Source organism: Cibotium barometz, chromosome 18 (genome assembly GCF_041138505.1).
Source record: "Cibotium barometz isolate CiBa-2024 chromosome 18, ASM4113850v1, whole genome shotgun sequence".
NCBI classification, from domain to species: domain Eukaryota; kingdom Viridiplantae; phylum Streptophyta; class Polypodiopsida; order Cyatheales; family Cibotiaceae; genus Cibotium; species Cibotium barometz.
In genome coordinates, this window is record NC_141063.1 from 24,544,894 (window position 1) to 24,562,523 (window position 17,630).

Consider the following 17,630-nt stretch of genomic DNA (forward strand, 5'->3'; position numbering starts at 1 on the left):
AGAGAAGATTCAAGAAGCTTGAGCCTTGAAAGCTTGAGCCTTGAGAGTTGTGAACTTGTGTGTGCTTGTAGCCTTGTAGAGGCTTGTTCTTATATAGATAGGCAAGAGAGAGAGAGAGGAAAGCCTCAAGGGCAAGAGAGAGAGAGAGAGGGCCAAGCCTCAAAGAGCCAAGGCCCAACAGCCATAAACGGCTAGAAACGGGCAGGCAAGCGCAACGGCCAAAAACGGCAGCAACGGCAGGCGCAACGGCTCTCTGCCATCCCCGCACAGCGCCGTCCCCGACAGCCGTCCCCTGTGAGAAACGTCCAGTGGGGGACGTCCATCCGTCCCCGTCTGTCCCCGTCCCTGCGCTGTCCCGGCGTTCCAAGCCTCCGTCCCCTCTGTCCCCTCTGACTATGAGTTTGATCCATCCAACTTGTCCTCCTTGGTGAGCACACCAAATACATCTGTAGCATTTTGAGCCATGTCGACAAAATACACCTGGAGGCATCAAACCAAGCACCAATGTGCATTGCCAGGCAACCAAATGTCCTGTGCAAATTTTTGTCTGCAACCTGAAGCAAGTATAAACCTGCACCAAATTGTCCAATTACACACAATGTGTATACATATGCGACAAATCACAGCTAAAATCCCCAATTACATGCTCCAAACTAAAAAGCCCAAATTTTTATGCACTGCAATTGCTTCTATGTGCAGTCAATTGTCCAATTTTCACAAAAGCCCCAAATTTTTGCAACTAGAAGAGGCTTAATTTGCTGATTTTGAATTTAATTTGAAAAACCCCCAAATTTCAACCAAAGCAGCATGTTCAATTTTTTGGCAATTTTGCATCAAATTGAGAAGTCTACATATGGTGCTTCCTGCAATTTTCCATGCAAAGGGGAATCTTGCCAAACCCCCAAAATTCTCTGAACTTGCACCAGAATGTCTGCATCCTTTCTTTTTTTTTTTTTGGAAATAAAAATACCTACAAAAGTGAGATGACGTGACCCGCTTGAGATGACTAGGTGCAGAAGGCGAGACTGCAGGTGTGGAGGTGGCGGGATTTTGAAGCAGGGCTGAAGGTCGTAGGCGGCCAGGCTCAGTCGGCGCTAAGGCGGGTGTCCAGGCTCAGTCGGCGGTGGGTGATGGGACCCAAAGGGCACAGTTGGGCGCTAGTGAGGTGGACAGAAATGGCGACAGCGGGAGAAGTAGGCCGGAGGCGACGGCGTGAGAAGCAGGCTGGAGCAGGGACCGTTGAGACGGAGAGGGGCGGACTCGCACTCTGGACGCCTCACGTGCTGCGAGCGCCGCCGTTGGGCGGCGGCGGTGCTCTCCCCACTAGCTCCGCTCCTTTGGGAGGCTATATCGGGCGGCAAGACAGCTGACGGGCGGCGAAGCTGCGACAGAGATTGCCGAATGGACTGCAAGGATGGAATAGGTCGACGGACGGGTCGCAGCGGCGGATTTCCACAGCGCCGACAGACAGATGTAGGCGATGGAAAAACATAGGGTTTTTGAAGGAATCCGGCGCCAGAAACTGCACGGGCAGAGGGGGCAGCCTAGCCCTGGTACCAATTGTTGGGGGACTCCCACACTCACACACAGCAATGCTTCTTGCAGATTAGGTTTAGGTGCAGGGAGAAAAAGCTCACACAGAAGAGAGAGAGAGGGAGCTAAACACAAAATGTGTGGTGATCACAAAATGCAAGTCAACCCTTGCATGTGAGTCACATCCATATAATATAGAAGTACAAAAGTTATATGGATAGAGTGTCCTTTCACACTTTATATCCAAGGAGGAAAACCACATGGGAAAAAGTACCCTTGGTTAAACCCTGTTCACATGTAGGCATATGCTCACTTATGGTAGTGCTACGTGTGAACAGGGCTTAACCAAGGGCATTACCTTTCCTTTGCTTTGCATTACCTTTCCCTGGCTGCGCAACAGATTGCTGCTGTTGGGGTTTGGTACTAGACTGTGATGATTGCTTGGGCTTGCCTCCATAGAACTCATCGGCCAGGCTGGTCATGTACTGGGACGGGAGAAATCTGGTCTTTAGGTCATGGACAAATGTATCCCAGCTAAAAGCTGTGACATCTGTGGTCTGGTATGTATGAAGACCAGACTAATGCTGCCACCAAGTGACTGCCTCACCCGTAAGGTGGGGAGCCGCTACGTGGACTCTATCCTGCGGGTCTGTAATCCTAGCTAAAGGAAAATGAGCAGTAAATTGATGAATGAATTGATTAACTGCTAAATGATCACACTTACCATCATACTTACTAAAATTTGGTTGAGTTCGAATGACGGTAGTCGATGTCGCGGGCTACTGGCTGGTGGCACCTATGGCTGGGGAACTGAAGATAGGTGCTAATATCTCAGATGCATGGCCTCCTTTTCCCTTTGGTGCTCGAGTAACATACGTTCTCGATCAAGCTCTCGTTGGTGCTCCCGAGCGGCGAGTTCAACCTGACGCCGATCTTCTTTGATCTTGCGTTGGGCTTCCTCATAGTCTCGTCTATCTGCTTTTTCTTGTTGCTTTCTTGCTTCAGCTTCAACTTTTTCTTCTCTTTGTCGAACCTCGTCTTCTCTTCTTTGTTGTTCCATCTGAAAGAAGAGGGAGATGTAGTCGGGGGTTGCTGGAGGAGGAGGAGGTCGTGTTGCTGTCGCCTCCAAAAGTTGGAGATGCTGTATAAGAAGATGGTTTGAGCTTTGAGTAGAGCTATGGTATTTGCGGTAGTCGGAAGAGTAAGGTCTCCTTCGGGGGAGACGTCTTCCGACTGATGTGTACTCTCCTCTGTAGACATGATGCTGAAGTCGGTGGTTGTGCCGGATCGCAATCTGACCATCCAAGGATGCCCTCACGCTAGGATGCGGTGTGTGTGGACAAGATGAATCTGATACCAATGTAACATGCAGCGGAAGTATTCATAATTAAGGATCCTGTCACACAAGTCTCACACTGCCTTTTGTATCCTGAGTTTCGCGAGTTTAGCAATCCACTTTTATGACTTCAAACATTAAGAGATTTAGAGAGAGAGAAATTGTACACCATATGGGGTCCCGAATTATCCACTGAAGGCCCCCCTATCCCGTTACCAGAATTGTATTTGCTTTATTACTTTGAAGAGACTATCTTTGGATTGACGATAAGCCAAACGCAAGATCTCGGAGGACCAAGAGTCGGGCTGAACTGTATACGGCTGTAGAAGCACCAATGATGACCAATCTCGAGCTTATGCACTCTTCCCAATGGAATGAGGGAAGGTTGCAAATCTGAGGCTGAGGTATGGGCTGATTGGGATTGTTTCTAGGCTGTGAATGAATGCCGAGTTTTACCTTCACCAAAGTGTTGTAGCAAAACGATGAAGATATGTATGCTGAAAACTACTCCTATGCAGAAAACGCAAGGTATTCTGAAGGCTGAATGCTGTATGCTGATGCATTTTGATGATGGATGCTGATTGCACATGCGTTGATGCTCCTAGTTGCCGAAGGATGAAACGCTGGCTGAAAATGCTGAGGGCTGAAGTGCTCTAGATGCTGAATATTCAATCGTTGATGCTCCTTAGGCTGAAGGCTCCAACGCTTGATGCTTGATTGCTGAATTATGATATGAATGAGTGGAGGGTGCAAAGCAAGCCTATTTATATGAGTGCTAGGGCTGGTCGGTTGTAGCTAATTTGCTGCACGACTTGTCCAAGATGATAAATGGTATTAAATGCTGGAAACTATGGAAAAAATGCCAGATAAATGCTAACAAATATCCTAAAAATACTAGATGCTATTTCAAGGCTTCTGGGATGGTCTATATGCAATGGATGAATGATATGCAATATGTAGAGTGCTTTCTAATGCAAACCCTAAGGCTTCTATTGACCCTACATGCATGAATGAATCTCTTCAAGTGGGTTAAGGGACTTGACTGACTGACTGACTCACTATGGCTGAGGAATGACCTATGTAGCTCGTGCCCGACATATCCTGGACTGAGGATTACAATGGGGTCACGGTGTACGGCAAATATCATCCTAAAGGGTGCTAATACTACTGGACAATGTTGCACTGATGATGATGAGCCATCTTGTCACCATGCACTATAGTGCAGAGTGCATGTGACATTTCAATGGCTCAGTATATCCATGATGGTACCATTGTATCACTTTTGGTCCCTTGTTGTTATGGAACTCCCTCCTCCACCTTCCGTCACACCACTCCTTTGCGCTTGCATGCACATCCATTGTGGGCTCATGGTCTGTGGACCTACTTTAGGTGTTTGCCTCATGAGAGGGTTGTAGTCTGCCAGTGCACGGATGTTTCTTTTCTGTACTTATAGAATTATATTTGGCTGGAAAAGAAAGAATTTACTCCGTTGCTGCTGAATTAGTTAACAAATTGAATCCAGATATGATGGAAGTGGCCCTTGTGTACATAATCAAAAGTTGGTCATCGTCTTGTGCCCATGTTTTAACTAGCGTCAATATGTGCATAGGAAGCCACTGTTAGAAGAAATGATCAATGAAGAAGCTCACCACAATTGGTGGGTTGCTGTTGTGCAGGAGGCCAAGAGCACGAACTCCACTGCAATCATCTTTGTGCCAGCGGAAGTTCGGATGTCATGTGAATATAGGAATTTCCAAGGATAGCTGAGACAAAAGGGGGCTGAGGGTCCAGTTTAGACAAAAGCCTGGTTTGGCCTCCTAACCATGAGTGCAAATGTTATCTGTGGGTTCTGTGGAGAAGGAGAGGGAGGGGGGACGAGATGGTGGTTCTCTCCTCGCATGGGCTCTGATGTTTTTTGAAACATATGCCCTTGGAAGTGTGCACAGTAGGAGTTGCCCTGGCGATTGCATCTGTGTTGTACGCTACCATTGCGTCTATCTTGTAGAGTCCCTCCATCACAGTACGGCATTGTACACCTTGTACTCCTCCTTTTGTTCTTTCAAAAGGTTGTGCATACTTAACTTGGAATGTGATTGGTAGTGGCTGCATTTTCCTTCCACAATTGCTGCTGGCTGGCTTGTGCATTAGCTGTCTCAGCTCGTGAGGAGGTGGCCTACACTATCCAGCAGTTTTTTAATCCATGTACTGCTCTCTGAGTGTATTGGGATCTTGTTTTCTCCATTTTAATGTGGCAAGGAACTGCCTTGCTCCAAATGTTCTTTCAAACTTTGCATCTTGTGCATGAAGGCAAATCCATTCTTCCTGCCTTTCATTAACCACACTTGGGAGATGAGTGCATACTACATAGTTCTTTGCCTTGTCATTGTTGAAGAAGAGTTGTCTGCATTGCTGCAGGATTCTAACAGGCTTAGTTTTATAATGTGGGAGCTGAGTATGTGCATTTTACTGTTTGGTGTTGCATGCTTTGTCTGATACCACACGGCTGATGCTTGAAATATAAAATGTAAACTTTTATGGGTCCATTCATACTACCAGTGCAATTTTTTATCATTTTGTGGCTGATGGCATTTGTTTGGTGTATAAGGTCATTCATTATCTTTTTGTATGGCTAAGGTAGTTTGCTGCACTCCTTCACTTTGCAGGTATGAGCTGTGCTTTTATCCACGTTACCACCTTGATGAAAGCTCTCTGCTGTGTCGAAAACTTCTGCTTGATAAACCTATTGTGATGGATATTTGGCAAGATTATATTTTGGTTACATACCCTCCGTTTGATGTTCATGTATTTCAAGCTAGACTATCTGGCAAACTCAACCCAACAAAGACTCCAACTCTGCAGGTATGATTAATATCTCAATAAGGGTCTTACTGTACAACAGTATTCATGGATAGGCCAGGCTGTTTTTTCTTTTTGCGTTAAAAAACCATATAATGAGACAAGGAACAGCTTGTTACAGCAAGGGAGCTTTCAATCATGACTGCCAAGAAGCAACCTGTGGCTATGCGCTTTTTACCTCACCGTATTGTGCTAGATGGAAAGCTTTCATCTGATATCGACATCTCTGTCCCTGATGATGTTCAGGGATCTTTTGTAGACTCTCTTCCAAAACAGCCTTCGAGGTCTCCAATCTGTTGCTGCTTTAGTTTGATAAGGTTTAAGTAGTGTTATTATGTAGGTCAAGGTTTATAACATCTATCTGATTGCAGGTGTCTTATCTTGAGAATAAATGGAGAACTGTCTTTGCTGGACCTGGATGAGGGCAGTGAACGTAAACTAACCGGAGATGTTGAGCATTTTTGGGTAACCTATAAGCAACCAGACGGGGAAGCCAACTTGATAGAGGAGGTGTCTTGGTTGGCGTACGGACATCATGGAATGCAGGCAAGGTCTTTATAAGCTTGGTGTGCAGCATGGACCCTTATTGGAAAGGGACTGACATGACATGAAGTGTTCTCTTGTCATGTCTTATCAGCTTGAGTAGACATCATCTCAGTTGTGTTTTCCAGATCTGAGCATATAATGTGGGCTGTGCAGGCCTGGTATCCCTCGTCTGGGGCAGATCCATACCAATTACAAGACTTCTTGCAGGTCCTACTTACATTTTTGTGTTAGAAGAATTTGATCTATGCTTTCTATATACCTTCAAACAAATCCTTTTACTTGGTTTCAAGAGTTTTTAGAATTGGATCTGTTTCCAGTTGGATCCAGAGCTGGAGTTCGACCGGGAAGTGTATCCGTTGGGACTACTGCCTTACTCTGGTGTGGTGGTTGGAGTTTCACAAAGACTATCCTTTTCAGCAGGTGTGGATATGCCCTGCTTTGAGCCTTTGCCACAAGCTCAGACTATCTTACACTGTCTTCTTCGCCATCTTCTTCAGGTTCAATTCTATCTTTGAAAACATATCATTTCAATTTGATGGGTGTTGAATGATTTTGCCTACAACCTCTATAGTCCTAATTTTATCCTCCTGTGCCATATGCATGTAACTGGAGACAACCAATGTATGCCCTAGGGTCCCAACTTCGTTCTTGTTTGAAATAAATTTCAGTTATTACGAAGAGAAGTTAAGGGGTCTAAGCTATGTAGTTCATTACAAAACATCTGAATGTAGTCCAATTTTCAAATTGTCAGACAGGGAATACATTAGTTGCGTAGTGTGCACATCAAAAGACCTTCGCGCGTGCACTTGAAGTGGAAGAAGCATCTTGCTCATCTTCGGCTTATTTTTAAGAGATGCCGGCTTTACCCCATCTAAAGAGCCTAAAACCCTTACTTCATGATTGTTACTCACAAATATGTATTTGACCCTTACTTTCATGACTGTTACCGACAAATATGTATTTTACTCCTTTGTTATCAAGCTTAATAATCATTTGTGGAGGTACATAGGCATATGACTTAGAATTTGACTCAGAATTTGCTAATCTAGGGTGGATTAAAAGAGAGAGAAGTTTATGATTACTAAAATCAAGGGAGGAGGGGAGGGTATTTTATCATCATAGTCAAACAGTGCAACCATTAGCCATGTAGGGTGCACATCAAGAGAGGAAGCAGGACATGGTATTTTATTCTCTTAGGAGACCTACTGAAATGCATGTAGTCCATAGGGCAAGACCATATGTGCGTGCAGACACCATGTGTGTGGGTGTCTGCGTGTGTCTATGCATGCACTCACTTGCATGTAAGGAGACAAAATTCAAATGCATGCACCATACAGGCGGTAACCTTGAGTCAAGTGATTGCTTCTCCCCTGCTGGACAGACTGAGTTTATTTTTGCTTTGTTTTGTGTATTGGACAGCGGGGAAAAATGGATGATGCTTTGCAACTTGCAAGGTTATCTGCGGGAAGGCCTCATTTTTCACATTGCCTAGAATGGTTGCTTTTCACGGTGTTTGATGCTGTAGTCTCCAGGTACACTCTCGATTTTACACAATGTCTTCTTCTGTTTGAGCAATGTTTGATTGGATTTGTGTCTGTGAATACAAGTTTAGTACTAGCCGAGGCTATGGTAGGCCTTTTCAAGGCTTAATACTTTTTTTTTTTCGAGAAAAGATCCTTTCATTAGTTATATAAAAACGCCCGTAGGGCTACAAAAGATCCTCTCCTGCTCACAAGAAAAACAGAGCAGTGAACAAAGCAAGGCAGCCCGGGAGACTCTCCCTAGGTGCTGAAAGGTACAAGCATCAATACAAAGAACTGAGGGGCTAAATCATACAATAGGAGGGGGGAAAAGCCAAACAGGTGGCCTGTAATGCCAACGGGGGGACCCCGCGTGTAGGGTATAGAAGGGGCCGCTGTGCTAGGTGGTGTGAAAGGCCTGGCGCCGCAAGATCGCCTCATCCGAGTCGCCTCGGATACGGTCATACTGTCCTCGCAGGGCGTGGATCAACTCTTGCCAAATCCCCCGTACAGTCTCTGCTGGTGGCTCCAGTCTCCCCTCAAAGGCCCTAAAACACCGGGCCCTCCAGGTGAACCAGATGGTGAGGCTGCTGAGGAGCTCCCATCGTAGATCCCTCTCTTGTGTCGAGCTAGCGGACGAGAAATCCGGTGAAGGAACGAGGCGAGGCTGGCCCCTAATGAATCTGATGGCCTGGCTGTCCTGCTCCGTCTCATAGCCCATAGCAAGCCCTGACAAAGTCGACCAAGCAGCGGCACCCCACGTATACATACCCTCTGGAGAGAGGGGGACCAAACTACGCAACATCCGCAGCCAAATCTGCTGCGCCTGAGGGCAATCCCAAAGGCAATGTCTCTGTGTCTCCATAGGGTGGCCGCATCGGACGCAGGCCGTCGGAAGACCGCTGTATACAAGCCAGGTGCCAACTGCTGAGCCCCTGTGGGCGACCAGCCACTGGAAAGTCGAGATCCTGCGGGCTTGTCGACTACCCCAGAGCTGGGCCCAAAAATCCTCCAGGAACTCCTGTGAGAGTCCCTGTAGCCGCCAGTGCCCCGCTGCAGCTGGAGAGACCATCCTCCTCGCCGTCAAAATATGCCGCCCCAGCCTAACAGTATACTGGAAAAAGGTGATCTCTGTGGCCTCAAGGGATGCATAAGGATCATGCCACTCGTACTCGCCAGGGTCCCACTGTAGCCGGGCCAAGGGGCGCGCTGCATATGCCCATATGCGCCAATCCGGGAGCACATCTGCAGGGTCTGGGTCAATATGCCACTTCCGAGAAGCGGCGGCCACTACCCGTATCCTCTGAAAGATGCACTCTGCAACCAAAGGCGACTCCACCTCCACTCTCTGAAGTCTGCCCTCATCCTGAATCTCATAGTAGAGGCATCTGCCATCCTCAGTGCAAGCTCTGACAGCAATCAGGATCTCCAACTGTGTAAAGGCTTCCATCCACCGTGGGGCCACAAGCTCGAGAGGCGTGAACCACTCCTCTGGGAGTGCCTCCTGAATGTCATTCCTCATAATCAACCCCCCTCTGAAGTGACTCAGCCTCTCCGCCTGGATCTCCTCTGGGAGACTGCAAAACGCGTGCCAGTCTCCAAAGCTACGTGCTGGGCTTGCCGCCAAAGGTTCCCAGGCTAGACGAGGTCGAGAACCCAGCATATGACCCTGCTTTGTGCGAACCGCTGGGCTCCAGATGAGCGGCTGTCTGGCCCGCTCCTCAACACAAGAAGGAGGTCTCTGAGAGAGCCCCGGTCTCAGCAGCTCCCAAGCTCTCAGGATGCTCAAAGCAAATCTGTCCTCCCATCCTCTACTGAGGCCTGTCCTCCTCATCTCTATGAAGATCCAGCGAATCTGTGGTGCCCAAGTGCCCCCTGCTGGGGGAGCCCGAGCCTGCAGCCGCTGCAAAAGAAGCTCTTTCCAAGGCTCAACGCCTGGAAGCAGCCCCCGAACAATAAGCTTCCCCAATAAAGCTCTACTGTGATCGACTGGATCTATAATGCCCAAGCCTCCTTGGGCCAGCGGAAGTGTAATAATTGCCCAAGCAACCTTTGCCCGAGCTGGCTGACCGTCCCGCCCGAACCAAAGAAAGTTCCTGATCAGCCTCTGTACCTAGCTGATGCAAGAGCTCGAGAAGATCCAGCAAGACGTAATGTACCACATGGTCGCTAAAAGCACCTGATTTGCCACCACCACCCTCCCAGCCAAGGATAGCCGAGCTGTACTCCAATACAAAAGCTTCTTCCGAATGCTCATAAGAAGCGGGGCAATCTGCTGCTCAGGTGACAAATCTAGTCCAATCTGGCATCCCAAATATCGCACTGCTGTGCCAGGAGGAATCCATCTAAAACCGGGGTCTGGGCTCCATGCCGGAGTGGGAGCGCTACTGATCCAAAAGGCCACTGTCTTGCGCCAATTGATCAATGCTCCCGAAGCTGCACTAAAAACCTGGAGCGACTGCTCTGCCCGAAGAAGATTGGCCTCCTGGCCATGCCAAAATAAGCCCGTGTCGTCAGCAAACTCAGCATCGAGCAGGTCCTCCCCCCGGACTGGGAGCTGGAGTCCTCTCAAACCAACCTCCTCTGCCGTCAAATACATGCTCATAGCCTCAGCAAAGAAGAGAAATAGAAACGGGGCGAGAGGACACCCCTGTCGGACTGATCTGGTCAGCTCAAAACTCGGCCCCCGTCCTCCTGCAATCAACACCTGGCTACGAGCTGTGGAATATAGAGCCGCCACCCCTCTAATCCAACCTGGCTCAAAGCCCAGGCGAAGCATAGTGCCCTCTAAGAAACCCCAATCGACTCTATCGTATGCCTTCTCAAAATCGAGAAGCATCACGACCAAGTCCTCACCAAGAAATCTAGCTCGGGCCGTCGCCTCCCGGAAGGTGAAAATGTTGTCAAGGATACTACGCTCCTTGACGAATCCTGTCTGGGTAGCATGAATCAACTCCCCTAGGAAGGGCTGGATCCTCAAACTCAAGGCCTTTGCTAAGACCTTGTAGACAGTGTTGAGGATCGTAATAGGTCTCCAATGTCGAGTATCATCTGATACTCCCTCCCCCTTGGGGATAAGAAAGATCAAGCTCTCTGAAAAGCTCTGTGGCATCACCCCAGTGTCCAAAACATACTGAAAGCCCCTGCGGAGGCCTGGCCCCAAAATGTCCCAATAGCGCATAAAAAAGGCAGGCGTCAATCCGTCCTCCCCTGGGCAACTATGGCGTGGCAGGACCCTCAAGGCCTCAGCAAGCTCAACCTCTGAAAGAGGCTCACCCAGAACTGTACGCATACGATCTGTGACCCTCCTCTGCACATGGGCCCACACAGTCTGTCTGCAAGCATCCCGAGCCTCAGTGGTGGCTGGCTCCGCTGAAAGCAGGTCTCTATAGAACCCAGTGGCAATGGCTCTGATCTCCCCGGGCTCAGTAGCTACTGATCCGTCCGGCCTCCCAAGCTAACGGACTCTTGCTCTAGCATGGCGGGGTCCAGTGATCTCAAAAAACTCCCCAGTCACTCTATCACCAAGCTGCGTCCACTGAGAGGCCTGGCGACGATAGTAAAACTCATGTCTCTGCTCCTCTGCCTCTCTAACCTCCTGGCGTGCTTGGCTCAGCTGGGACGCCACCCACTCACATGCAGGCTGCTGCTCCTGAAGGCGCTGAAGCGAAGCAAGGCTGCGTCTCAGCCGATCCTCCCGCTTGCGAGTCTCTCTCAGCCGTGTCAAAGCTGCAGCGTGCAGAAAAGAGCTAAGCTCGATGACTCCCTGGGCACACTGGCCTGCTGCATCCTGGTCAGAGCACTGACTGTCATACCAGATCCTTTCAATGTCCTCAGCGAGACTAGGATCTGTAAGTACCCTCTCTGGGATCCTCAACTGCAGGTTGGGCTCCCGTGTCCTCTCCTCAAGTGTCAAAATAACTGGCACATGGTCATAAAATGAGGTGCCAGCGAGAATGCCAACAGAGCCCCCTCGCTCCCCTAACCAGTCGCCCACATAAAAGCGATCAATCCGTGATAGATTAGTCCCTCCCTGCCGGCGATCCGACCAAGAGAAACTAAGACTGTCGTGAGAGCGGGAGAAGGCCCCATGCTGCCATGCATCAGTGATCCTCAGCGACATGCAAAATCGCTCCCAAGCTGCTAGCTCCGTGCCGTGCACTGTAACATGACTGCCTCCCACCCTATCAGCCGGGTCCTCAAGCATGTTGAAGTCTCCCCCGACACACCAATGTGCGGCCTCTGGCAATGCATCCATAACCTGGGTCCAAAACTCTGCTCTGGCAATAGGATGGTTGGGCGCATAGACGTTGAGCACGCCCAAGAGCTCATCATGCATCCTCAGAATGACATACTGTGCTCTACCAGGCACAATGATCCCTCGATCCACAATGGCCTGCCGCCATACATCTGCAATGACCATGCATACTCCTCCCTGTCCACCCAAAGGGCCAAACCCTGCAGACCAAAAGGTGTCCCATCTACCAGGCATCACCGAACCATATCTCCGGATCCTGCTCTCACCCAAGTGGTGCTCCTGCATCATCAAAATATCAATACTGCCACCAACCAGGCATCTCTGCAGCTCCTGCTTCAAGCAACCACGATAGCGTATATAATGTGCTCCGCCAAGGCCCTGTACATTATTCCATGAGATGATCCTCATGGATGACCTGCTAAGGTGGATGCTGTCTCAGCCGTACGGCGGGCCTTCGCCAGCGGCTTGGATGGAGAATAGTCCCCATCCGAGCGGCTGCGAATCTGCCCACCCGGTGTGCTGCAAGAATCACGGATCAGGCGCCAGTGGTTGTGTCCCATGGCGACTGCCTCCCGCTCAGACAGAGCAATCTCGTGTATGTATACATATCCAGGGTCGCGTGCTAAGTCTGCCACTATGCGAACGACCAAATGACGAATCCCTGAGGCATCCACACTCCCGGGATCCAAGAAAAAATGAGCCAACTCCCATAGTCGGCCTATCACATCTGTCACCTCCAGATCGCTCACATGGTGGGAAAACTCAACTGCCTGAGTCTTCAAAGTGCTAAGAGCGAGCTCTAGAGTCCACTCCCGGTCGCATGGGCCACAGAGAGGGAACGAGAAGGCAACCGCTGAATCAAGTGCCTCCTCCCCGCGGGCCGGAGGTATCACTACATGAACTCGGATGGGTGCTGGCTCATGGGGACCCTCTGCTCCAAAAAGCCATGTGAAGGAGTAATCAAAAGCCTCCGAGCGCTGTCTAGTGCCGAGGTGACTCAACCGACTGCGAATAGATGATATCCGTGAAGCCCGAATCGGCATGGTAAGTCTCCTCTGCGGTACTCGATCAAGATCGGTGCTCAGAGCCCTTCGGACTGCAGGTGAACGCCAGGGGATTGCTAGGGCCTCCTGGGGAGCTGAGGCGGGCGGGGGGGGGAGGAGGGGGGGGCGAGGGGGGTGGAGAAGGAGCCGCTGCCGAAATCGGAGCGGGGACGGGAGGTGGCGAAGGAGGAATTGAGGCGGTAGGGGGGGATGGGGGTGGGGGGGGTGAAGGAGGGGGTGCTGGCATCTCCTGGTCCTCAGTCGTCTCAGGGGTCTCCTCCTGTAGGGGAGCAAAGTTGTTCCTCACGGGAACCCAGTGATGCTGAGACTGTGTGGCTGCTGCTGCATCGGTCTCTGGGCGTGCTGCTGTGGCTGTCTCCCTCGACGGCGCCCCTGTCCAGGCTGCCACTCTGAGGTCTCTGTGGCCTGAGCAGGTGTCCCGGAGGCTGCCTGCCGAGCCGCATCTATGGGCGGGCCATCAGGGGCCTGCTTGCTGCCGTGAGGGTCGGGGTCTCCTGCGAGGACAGGCCTTGGCCAGATGGCCAACCTGCCTGCAAATAAAGCACTGGTTCGGGAGCCCCGAGAACTCCACTCTCTGATCAATCCATCCCCCCCCTATCCTAGGTAGCTGAATGACCTTTGGAAGGGTGGAGATGTCGGGAGCCCCGAGAACTCCACTCTCTGATCAATCCATCCCCCCCCTATCCTAGGTAGCTGAATGACCTTCGGAAGGGTGGAGATGTCGGGAACCAAAACTCTAACTGAAGGTAGCCCAGCTGCTCTGGCCACCACTGAAGCTGCTGTGGGGCCAGTCTCTAGCACCAAACCCAGCAATGCTCCTAGCCTAGAAAGGAGCGGCAAGTACTCACGGCGGAGTCCAGGGAAGCAAACTGTAACATGGAAAAGGCGCTCTCCGTGCTCGGCCGCTGCTGGGTCAAAGCCATGCTGCCAAGGTCTGAAGAATGCCTGAGCACCCCTGATGTCTAGGGGACTCATGGCTAGGACCTTGGCCACGCTCTGGGCGGTCTCGAACTCGATCTGGTAGTGACCACGGCCCAGTAGCTGAACGTCCAGGATCTTGCCCACATCTGCAAGAAGGCGGGCCTGGAGAAGATCCCGGATCTCCCCTCTGCTGGGGCGAGTGCCGACTATACGGCAGATGGTGGAGTGCACTTGGAGGCGTTCCACCTCTGCGGCGAGGCTCGCTTCCTCTTCTGGCGAAAGAGAAAGCCTGATGGGGGTATCCTCAGGGGGGCAGGCGAGGGGGCTGCAGGAGAGTCCCTCTGAGGTGGGGCGGGAGGAGCCTCCATCAGTGTCTGAAGCTAAGTCGAAGGCGGAGCGAAAGCAGAGAGTCGTGCAAGAGCCGAGCTGCACACAAAGGACGGAGAGGGAAGGCAGAAGGCAAAAAAGAAACAAAAAAGGAAGGCCCCAGGGGACGGCGAAATCAGAAAAAAAAGAGGTAAGGCGGCGAAGACAAAAAACCCCTAGGGGGAGGCGGAAACAGCGCGAAACAGGGGGCGGAGGGGAAGATAAGGCGAGGCGGCGAAAGGGGGGGGCGGGGCGCTGAAGAAAGACGGGAGGGCGTGAAGGAGAGGATAAGGAGCAGGGGGCGGCGGGCGCTGCAGCGCTGGGGCGTGCAGGACAGCCAGGCGGGGGAGTGGGGGCAAACGCGAGCGCAGGTGGGGGGGAGGGGGGGGGGGAGCAGACGCGATGGCGGGAGAGGGGGGAAAGCGAGCAGCCAGTGCGAGCAGGGGGGGGGGGAGCGAGAGCTTCAGCGAGCGATCAAGGCCCAAGGGAGTTTCAAGGCTTAATACTTAATAAAGGTCTAACCTTTATTAGGCCTTTTCAAGGCTTAATACTTAATAAAGGTCTAACCTTTTGGAGAATCTTAGTCTAATCATACCTCGAAGAGAAAACCTTTTGTATAGAGAGCCCCTGTTTTGAAGAAGCCATTTTTTCCGTATTCACAAAATGGAGGATTCAAGTAGTGTTTATGCCTTCACGGGAGGAGGTATAGGTTTTGTATCTGTCCAAATGCGAGCCAGGTTGAGTATCTGGTGTTGCTGTGTGGCTGAGTAAATTTAACTAAGACATTGAGTAAACTCAAGTAAGACATTGTGCTCAGCTTGCCAGATGCCCAGGCTCAAAGACCTTACATGTTTTATTAATTAATGAGGCTCGAGTATTGCTAACCATGTCACGAGCTCCCTAGATTTTTTGTCTCACCCCTTACTATCTGACTACCTCTAGTTTGTTGGAGAACCACTGCCTCTCCCCGCAACCAACACCTATATGACGGGTGGTGTGATCTTTTCTGTGATTCCCTTTAAGGTGTTCATCGCGTCACATACCACTGCCAAAAGAGCTTTCCACATAACTTGATATAGGAGATCGTATTGCGATGATAATTATTCAAGCCAATAGATTTCAGATGCTCTATAAGAAGACACACTTTTATTATTCTGCACAATCCTTGCCAAAAGAGATCTCCACCATACAGTCAAAATCTAGTAGCAATCCTTTTGCAGATAAAAATCCACAGAATAATGTGATAGAGAATGTAAAGTCCAACCTGAAAACCACATGGGATTTTACAATTATTCCTTCCAAGCAGGAAAAGCAGATCTTAGAACCTGAGCTATAGCTTCTTTATGCAAGATAAGAATTCACAACCTTTCTGATCATAGTTGCAATGAAACACTACCTTTTAAAACTTATGAAACATTTTGAAAACCGTTGCATACATTTCATACTGTTTTTTCAGCAGCAATAAAAAAATTATATTTGGACTGCTATCAAATAGAAACCTGCCCTGTACAAAAAATAAATGTGCATTGCTTCTCCTTTTGCACATGTGCCATCATCAACAAGTGCATGCAAGAGCTTCTTCTTCTTGCAAAAACCCACCTCAGAGGCACTGTGTAGAGAAGTTTGGGCCGTAGACTCTTTTTTGTTACTCTGTTCAAATCTTCAATGAGAATAAAAAATCAAGAATCATTTCACAACACAAAATATTTGCTTTCCATGATGGAAAATTGCAAGGATAGGCAATTTTTGCATTTATAGGCTATAGGGATTTTAGGATGTTTCTGGGCCAATAAGGGGATTTTTCTGGGACTTTTACCCCCTTTAAAGGTACAAAGAATTTCTTTAACGTTTTGAAACATGTCTCATGCAACACCTAGCAACTATGTCTCTCTGACTGGATTTGTCAATATTTGTGAGTTTGAAGTTTTGACTCTAAAGCATGTAGTTTGGAGTTGCAGTCAAAATTCTGGTAAAGCAGACTGGCCAAGCCCTATCAAATGGAATCCTTCCATGTTACTGCAGCAAGCATGTGATTTGATCAGGAATTTTTCAGAGTATCTGGATGTTGTGGTAAGCGTTGCAAGGAAAACGGATGGACGCCACTGGAGTGATCTTTTTGCTGCCGCTGGAAAGTCCACAGAGTATGGTACTCTACCCCTGCACAAAGCTTCCTGTAACTTGTGAAAATGTTTCACGCTTCACATTTGCTGCAGGTGCAAGCATAGATCTAATATTTCCTAGCTCGTAAAGTGTTAGTCATCATATCTGCACATTACTAGTACATGCTGTAACTTACTCAGCTTATTGAAATAGTCATTATCGTCCTTTTGTTCAGGCTTTTTGATGAATGCTTCAAGCGGCGTTGCTACCGGACAGCCGCTGGTTATATCTTGGTAACAGAAACTAAGACATTTCAAAAAATACAATTCTTTCTTGTGTTCATGTATAGTTTTTACTTGGGCTGTGTGTGCGTTGAAGGGGCTGTTGCACATTTTGATTTTCATTATTTGCTGCATAGATACAGCTGCAATCAGTGTTGTTTAAGGTTTTGACGGGCCCATGTTTCTGTTTCTTTTTACAGAATGCATCTTTTAAGATTCAGTTCTTACACTTTTTTCCGACTGGCCTTTGGCCCAAGATCCTCCTATAGTTACTGATTTTTCACCACCCATAGGCGATGCTGCCGAGGAAGCACCAAGGGGGGTTTTGAACCCATGACTTCTTGGTCCTAGGCAAACACCTTCACCACTTGAGCTATCACCTCATTGGCATTTCAGTTCTTACACTTGCAAGAGAAAAACTACGTTTTTTCAAAATTCGAAGCATCTACATATTAAGAAGTGTGAGATCCCTACCCCTCTAACCACACAATAATCTGGCAACGGAAATCAAACCAAGGGTAGTGACTCACTTAGGGCCTCATATCACAGTATCCTGACGCTTGGCTATCCCGTCAGCTCTCCTCAGTTTGACTGGAACAATCCTTATGAAAGGAAAGGTGAATGATTCCACTACGTATTTTTCCCTCATAATTCTCACAAGCAGGTTTACATCTAGTGGCATCCGTTTCTGTTTCCGTGTTTCCTAATGTGGCCTGAGTTTTCTTGATTTTTCCAATTTTCCTTGTTATCTTTATTAATTTATAATATATCCCAAGTTTCTTCTCTATTTCTCTCAACCTTTTTCATCATTTCTATTTACATATGCTATATAATGTTAAAGACATGCCG

At 49.0% G+C, this 17,630-nt stretch overlaps 1 protein-coding gene across 9 annotated transcripts in view; it reads left to right on the forward strand.

The window, feature by feature from the left end:
* LOC147629104 (uncharacterized) overlaps positions 1–17,630 on the forward strand; it is an 88,084-nt gene that overhangs the window by 59,311 nt on the left and 11,143 nt on the right. For all 9 annotated transcript variants that reach the window (XR_015267892.1, XM_086812351.1, XM_086812353.1 and 6 more), the window contains exons 8-15: positions 5,533–5,728; positions 5,837–6,009; positions 6,097–6,271; positions 6,425–6,478; positions 6,589–6,768; positions 7,691–7,803; positions 16,359–16,541; positions 16,736–16,793. Coding sequence is in view for 8 of the 9 variants with exons in the window: in XM_086812351.1 (XP_086668477.1) it covers positions 5,533–5,728; positions 5,837–6,009; positions 6,097–6,271; positions 6,425–6,478; positions 6,589–6,768; positions 7,691–7,803; positions 16,359–16,541; positions 16,736–16,793 (1,132 nt within the window). In the remaining variant the exon portion in view is untranslated. The remainder of the gene's footprint in view (positions 1–5,532; positions 5,729–5,836; positions 6,010–6,096; positions 6,272–6,424; positions 6,479–6,588; positions 6,769–7,690; positions 7,804–16,358; positions 16,542–16,735; positions 16,794–17,630) is intronic.